At 50.4% G+C, this 7,790-nt stretch overlaps 1 protein-coding gene across 1 annotated transcript in view; it reads left to right on the forward strand.

Moving 5' to 3' along the window:
- The window catches only part of LOC133552016 (beta-2 adrenergic receptor-like), a 42,370-nt gene extending 34,976 nt beyond the window's left edge, over positions 1 to 7,394 (forward strand). The window contains exon 4 of the mRNA XM_061899256.1: positions 3,218 to 7,394. Coding sequence (XP_061755240.1) covers positions 3,218 to 4,034 — 817 coding nt within the window. The 3' untranslated portion in view covers positions 4,035 to 7,394. The remainder of the gene's footprint in view (positions 1 to 3,217) is intronic.
- The last annotated feature ends 396 nt before the right edge of the window (positions 7,395 to 7,790 follow it).

The raw sequence follows: 7,790 nt of genomic DNA on the forward strand, positions 1-7,790 counted from the left end.
CCATCGAGCAGGTGTTTGTGTTTCACGTTTGTACTGTTTAGCCAAGTTTCTTCCTCCATTGTGAGCGCTTTTTGTTGTTTATTTGTTTATTAAATAAATGTCATGTACTCACGTCCACGCCTCGCTCGTGCTGATTCTCATCTGCATCCAAGAAACAATCCACGTCCAAGCCATGTAGTGACAACACTATTGTTCTGTTTTATTATTTTTATAAATCCATCCATCCATCATCTTCCGCTTATCCGAGGTTGGGTCGCGGGGGCAACAGCCTAAGCAGGGAAGCCCAGACTTCCCTCTCCCCAGCTACTTCGTCTAGCTCTTCCCGGGGGATCCCGAGGCGTTCCCAGGCCAGCCGGGAGACATAGTCTTCCCAACGTGTCCTGGGTCTTCCCCGTGGCCTCCTACCAGCTGGACGTTTTATACGTATTTTTATAAATGTCTAATGATAATATCAATAAAGGATTTTAATCACTGCTATGCTGAAATTATAACTAATATTGATACTGTTGTTGATAATATTCATTTTTGTTTCACTACTTTTTGGTTTGTGTCTCCTCTCAATTGCTCTGTTTATTGCAGTTCTGAGTGTTGCTGGTTCAGGTTCGGTTTTGGAATTGGATTGCATTGTTATGTATTGCTGTGTAGTGGTTGAAAATCGATTTAAAAAAAAATGAGAATCGATTCTGAATCGCACAATGTATTCGAATCGATTTTTCCCACACCCCTAATATTTATACATGTGCAAGGGGGAAGTCCACGGGCTGTTAGAACGCCTAACGATGCCTAAACGCTCCATAGTAGCAAACTCCTCTTTAGCAACGGTCGATTTAGCCGCGTCGAGACGGCGCACGAGCGCAAAAACTGGCGGGCCCACAGTGGGAATCAATCAATCAATGTTTATTTATATAGCCCCAAATCACAAATGTCTCAAAGGACTGCACAAATCATTACGACTACAACATCCTCGGAAGAACCCACAAAAGGGCAAGGAAAACTCACACCCAGTGGGCAGGGAGAATTCACATCCAGTGGGACGCCAGTGACAATGCTGACTATGAGAAACCTTGGAGAGGACCTCAGATGTGGGCACCCCCCCCCCTCTAGGGGACCGAAAGCAATGGATGTCGAGCGGGTCTAACATGATACTGTGAAAGTTCAATCCATAGTGGCTCCAAGACAGCAGTGAGAGTCCCGTCCACAGGAAACCATCTCAAGCGGATCAGCAGCGTAGAGATGTCCCCAACCGATACAGGCGAGCGGTCCATCCTGGGTCCCGATGTTCAAAATGTTCAACGCCATGTTTAGTGTCCGCGGTGGAGAAAGCGGGAGTGGTTAACGACGGAAAATCCGCCAGCAAACGCTGAAAAACGTCACCAGATACCGAATAATTAGCGTGTGTTAACGGTCCAAGTCCCCCTGCCTTACATGTAAAAGATGAAAAATAATAATAATAATAATAATGGATTAGATTTATTTCGCGCTTTTCTATTGTTATATACTCAAAGTGCTCACAGAGAAGTGGGAACCATTCATTCATTCACACCTAGTGGTGGTAAGCTACATTTGTAGCCACAGCTGCCCTGGTGTAGACTGACGGAAGCGTGGCTGCCAGTTTGCGCCTACGGCCCCTCCGACCACCACCAATCATTCATTCATCATTCATTCACCGGTGTGAGCGGCACCGGGGCAAAGGGTGAAGTGTCCTGCCCAAGGACACAACGGCAGCGATTTGGATGTCAATAGGTGGGAAGCGAACCTGCAACCCTCAGGTTTCTGGCACGGCCGCTCTACCCACTACGCAAAAGACACGGCATCAATCAATCGGCGGTTAGCAACATCAACAAGCAGTCCGTTAGCACACAGAAAATCCGCGCCAATAATGGGGACTGTGATGGCGGCGATGATCAAATTCCACTGGAAATTACGTCCATTGAAGCAAACAGTCACCAACCTGGAGCCGAAAGTGTCGATTGATGAGCCGTTGGCGGCCCTCAGCAGCGGCCCGCAGCCACCTGTCGCCTTGTCCGCGTTTGTGGCAGGTAGCAGGCTGACTTGCGAACCGGAGTCCACCAGGAAACGTCTCCTTGACGACCAGTCAGCGATGAAAAGCCGCTTGCTTGTTTCGCCGGCGCCCACAGCCGCTACTGAACGCCAGCGTTGGAGTTTCCGGGGGCCGTGAAGGAGCAAGGAGGGACACACCGTCGGGCTTTGGCGCCAAAACGTTGATGGAAGAAGCACTGGCCAGTTTCGCGCCTTTTCCGGGTAGTGACTCCCGCCACCACTGCTGGGTCGGCGTCCTCCGCCGTCTGCAGCGGGGGCGCTTCCACGCTCTGCACGGCAAGCCGTCTGGAAGCCACCAGCACCCGGTCAGCTTCTTCAGCCAAGCCCCGGTAATCGCGGGAGGCCAGGGAAGTGGAGTTAGCTAGCGCTGCACGGGCTGCAGGTGGAAGCCGCCGCAAGAAAAGATGCGGGAAAATGAACCCGCCTTTTCCGGTTCCCAGCAGCGACAGCATACTGTCCATCAAATCCACGGCGGTGCCATCGCCCAAACCCGGCAGGGAAAGAAGTCTATCCGTCCTCTCAGCGTCAGTCAGAGTGAATCTTCGAAGCAGGAGATTCTTGAGGGCGGTGTACTTGCCGCTCTGTGGAGGGTCTCGCAACAGCTGCATAGCGCGGCGAGTAGTCTCCTTGTCGAGGGCTGTCACCACCAGGTGATACCGGGAGTCGTCGCCGTCGATTCCCCGTAGGTTGAAAAGTGACTCGATGTGCTGGAACCATGATGCTGGGTCGCTCTGCCAGAACTCTGGAAGTTTGCAGTTTGCTGGAGTCGCAGTTTGCTGGAGCTGGGGCGACATGGCCGATGAAGACCTCTCTTCCGCGTGAAAACAAAACCAATGTGGCGAATGCAAGAAACAGAACGTTGTCTCTTCAATGTCTATATCTACTGTACAGATTTACTTTAGAAAAGAGAAGTGTTGGGTACCTCCATTGTTGCCTTGTTTGTATTTGACTTTATTTGACGTATTTTTAAAAACGTAGATGTTTTCTTTTTAAATCTATTTCTGAAAACTCTGAATCAGGATGGCTAGGAATCCCGATTCGAATGTGAATCGAATCAATAAATACCCTTCTGGTTTTAAATCCTCATGGCAAGCTCCAAAGGGGGCAGAATGTTTTCAGAATAAAAGTTGAAGTCAGTTTCTTGTGACCGTTTCAGGCGCCGGGCCTTGGCGGCCATTGTGGGCGTGTGGGCGGTGGCCTCGCTCATCTCCTTCCTGCCCATCCATCTGAAGCTGTGGTTGTCACAAGACGCGGAGGCGCTGCGCTGTCTGGCCAACGAGCGATGCTGCGACTTCAACACCAACGCGGCGTACGCCGTGTCCTCCTCGCTGGTCTCCTTCTACCTGCCGCTGGCGCTCATGATCTTCCTCTACTCGCGCGTCTTCCAGGAGGCGCAGAAGCAGCTGGAGAAGATCCGAGGGCGGGAGCGGCAACTCCAGCAGCTGCGTCTCGACACCCGGGCGGCCACCGGCGAGCCCGGGCCGACCGCGGAGTCGACGGAGGCGCCGGAGGCGCCGGAGGAGGACGAGGGCTGCGGTTCCAAGCGGGTGAAACTGAGTCTGAAGGAGCACAAGGCGGTGAGGACTCTGGGCATCATTATGGGGACGTTCACTCTCTGCTGGCTTCCCTTCTTCATCCTCAACATCCTCATCAGCGTCCTCAGCCTGGGAGACATCAAGCTGCTCTTCAGGCTCCTCAACTGGTTGGGGTACTCCAACTCCGCCTTCAACCCGCTCATCTACTGCCACAGCCCCGACTTCAGGCACGCCTACCAGGAGATCCTCTGCATGCGATGCAGACGGCGCCGGAAGGGGCGGGGCACGGGGCGGAGACGCGGGAACGCGGGCGCCGGGGTAAGGCCCCACAGTCGGCTGACCCAGACATCCTCCACGGGGGAGGCTCTGGAAGTGTCCGCGGAGGACAGTTCAAACAGCGAGAGCTGTGATGAAACACTGTTTACTCCGCAGGCTTGACTTTCATTCACTCTGTGTTCGGACGGTACTTCTTATTTTAATACTTTGGAACGATGGGCATTTCTGGGTGTTGTTGATGAATGGCTTTCGCTTTGCATGGTAGAGTTTTAACCGGCACTTGCAGGTGTAGCGACGAATCGTAGTTACTGACAGCGGTTTTCTGCTGTGTTCCTGAGCCTATGTAGTGATATCATTTACACACCGATGTCGCTTTTTGATGCAATACCGCCCGTAATATCATCACATACCTGCAGTGATTCCTCCAACTTCGCCTTCAACCCGCTCATCTACTGCCACAGCCCCGACTTCAGGCACGCCTACCAGGAGATCCTCTGCATGCGGGGCGGACCGCGCCGGAAGGGGCGGGGCACGGGGCGGAGACGCGGGAACGCGGGCGCCGAGGTCAGACCCCACAGTCGGCTGAACCAGACGTCCTTCACGGGGGAGGCTCTGGAAGTGTCCGCGGAGGACAGTTCAAACAGCGAGAGCTGTGATGAAACACTGTTTACTCGGCAGGCTTGACTTTCATTCACTCTGTGTTCGGACGGTACTTCTTATTTTAATACTTTGGAACGATGGGCATTTCTGGGTGTTGTTGATAAATGGCTTTCGCTTTGCATGGTAGAGTTTTAACCGGCACTTGCAGGTGTAGCGGCGAATCGTAGTTACTGACAGCGGTTTTCTGCCGTGTTCCTGAGCCCGTGTGGTGATATCCTTTACATATTGATGTCGCTTTTTGATGCAGTACCGCCCGTAATATCATCACTTACCTGCAGGGATTCCTCCAACTCCGCCTTCAACCCGCTCATCTACTGCCACAATCCCGACTTCAGGCACGCCTACCAGGAGATCCTCTGCATGCGGGGCAGACCGCGCCGGAAGGGGCGGGGCACGGGGCGGAGACGCGGGAACGCGGGCGCCGGGATAAGGCCCCACAGTCGGCTGACCCAGACGTCCTCCACGGGGGAGGCTCTGGAAGTGTCCCCGGTGGACAGTTCAAACAGCGAGAGCTGTGATGAAACACTGTTTACTCGGCAGGCTTGACTTTCATTCACTCTGTGTTCGGACGGTACTTCTTATTTTAATACTTTGGAACGATGGGCATTTCTGGGTGTTGTTGATAAATGGCTTTCGCTTTGCATGGTAGAATTTTAACCGGCACTTGCAGGTGTAGCGACGAATTGTAGTTACTGACAGCGGTTTTCTGCCGTGTTCCTGAGCCCGTGTGGTGATATCCTTTACACATCGATGTCGCTTTTTGACGCAGTACCGCCCGTAATATCATCACATACCTGCAGTGATTCCTCCAACTTCGCCTTCAACCCGCTCATCTACTGCCACAGCCCCGACTTCAGGCACGCCTACCAAGAGATCCTCTGCATGCGGGGCGGACCGCGCCGGAAGGGGCGGGGCACGGGGCGGAGACGCGGGAACGGGGGCGCCGAGGTCAGACCCCACAGTCGGCTGAACCAGACGTCCTTCACGGGGGAGGCTCTGGAAGTGTCCCCGGTGGACAGTTCAAACAGCGAGAGCTGTGATGAAACACTGTTTACTCCGCAGGCTTGACTTTCATTCACTCTGTGTTCGGACGGTACTTCTTATTTTAATACTTTGGAACGATGGGCATTTCTGGGTGTTGTTGATAAATGGCTTTCGCTTTGCATGGTAGAGTTTTAACCGGCACTTGCAGGTGTAGCGACGAATTGTAGTTACTGACAGCGGTTTTCTGCCGTGTTCCTGAGCCCGTGTGGTGATATCCTTTACACATTGATGTCGCTTTTTGATGCAGTACCGCCCGTAACATCATCACTTACCTGCAGGGATTCCTCCAACTTCGCCTTCAACCCGCTCATCTACTGCCACAGCCCCGACTTCAGGCACGCCTACCAGGAGATCCTCTGCATGCGGGGCGGACCGCGCCGGAAGGGGCGGGGCACGGGGCGGAGACGCGGGAACGCGGGCGCCGAGGTCAGACCCCACAGTGGGCTGAACCAGACGTCCTTCACGGGGGAGGCTCTGGAAGTGTCCCCGGAGGACAGTTCAAACAGCGAGAGCTGTGATGAAACACTGTTTACTCCGCAGGCTTGACTTTCATTCACTCTGTGTTCGGACGGTACTTCTTATTTTAATACTTTGGAACGATGGGCATTTCTGGGTGTTGTTGATAAATAGCTGTCGCTTTGCATGGTAGAGTTTTAACCGGCACTTACAGATGTAGCGATGAACTGTAGTTACTGACGGCGGTTTTCTGCCGTGTTCCTGAGCCCATGTGGTGATATCCTTTACACATGGATGTCGCTTTTTGATGCAGTACCGCCCGTAATATCAGGTTGTTATCCTGATATATCCATGTTATTACGGACCGTAGATGGTGGAATCCCTAAATTCCTTGCAATAGCTGGTTGAGAAATGTTCTTCTTAAACAATTTGCTCACACTTTTGTTCGCAAAATATTAGTTTGTACTGTCGCACTTTAAAATGTATCTCAATGTTTACAGTACATACGTGCCAACCCTCCCGATTTTCCCGGGAGACTCCCAAATTTCAGTGCCCCGCCCGCAAATCTCCCCAGGGCAAACATTCTCCCGAATTTCTCCCGATTTCCACCCGGACAACAATATCGGGGGGGGATATCCTTAGCGTCCTCTCTCACCTGAAAAGGAGACTATCATATACGTCTCCGTTATCCATAGGTTCATCTATTACCCATAAAGTAAGCCGGGACGTTAATACACCGACACAATACATCCACAATTCCCATCATGCATTGCTTCAAAACTACGGCAAGTGGTAATGTCCAAAAAACAACATAACAGAGACGGAGCCGAAGAACCAAGACCAGACAACGGCGACGAGCAGTAAGAAGAAAAGAAGTACGCTTGCCAGTTCCAAAGTGATTGGGAAAAGAATTATAATTTCAGTTCATCCAGGACAGCTCGAAGGGGAAGGGGTATGCTGCCTGCAAGTTTTGTAGATAGAACACGGTGGATGAACGGATACTTGAAAATATACACTCCAAGTTCCACATTTGCATCGTAAAGTCATGCCCCGCCTCACTCTCTCGGCTTCCGTCTGCTCCAACGTCTCACCCTCTGTTTGTGCTCACTTCTATAAGCAACAGTTCATCCTCTGTATATTCAGCTTCGAAAAGATATGGTTGTGAATCTTCATTTGTCCAAGAAACGCCGTCTTTGTTGTCTGTTACCAAGTCTGCCATGATTGTAACACACTCGCGTTTGTTTCCAGGAGTAGGGACACACATGTTTTGCCCGAAGTCGGTAGTGCGCTGCTATGGAAACGGAAATAAATGCCAGCATGGATTAAAATGATCAAAATACAGTAAATATTGTACATATTGTTATGAAGATGTCTGTTACTACATATATATGTATATATATATATCTATATATATATATGTGTACTATATATATATATATATAGTACATATATAAATACATATATATATGTGTATATGTATATATATATATATATATATATATATATTGTACATATTACATATTGTTATGAAGATGTCCGTTAATACATTATCTATATATATATATATATATATATATATATATATATATATATATATACTTGCAGTGTGTATATTGTACATATTATATATCAGTGGTCCCCAACTTTTTTGTATCCGCGGTCCGGTCAACGCTTAATAATTTGTCCCGCGGCGGCTTTTTTTTTTTTTTCTTTGTCATGAAAAATTGACGTTTTTGTCATTAAAAAGGGAGGTGTTTG

The sequence above is a fragment of the Nerophis ophidion genome, linkage group LG04 (genome assembly GCF_033978795.1).
Source record: "Nerophis ophidion isolate RoL-2023_Sa linkage group LG04, RoL_Noph_v1.0, whole genome shotgun sequence".
Classification (NCBI taxonomy): domain Eukaryota; kingdom Metazoa; phylum Chordata; class Actinopteri; order Syngnathiformes; family Syngnathidae; genus Nerophis; species Nerophis ophidion.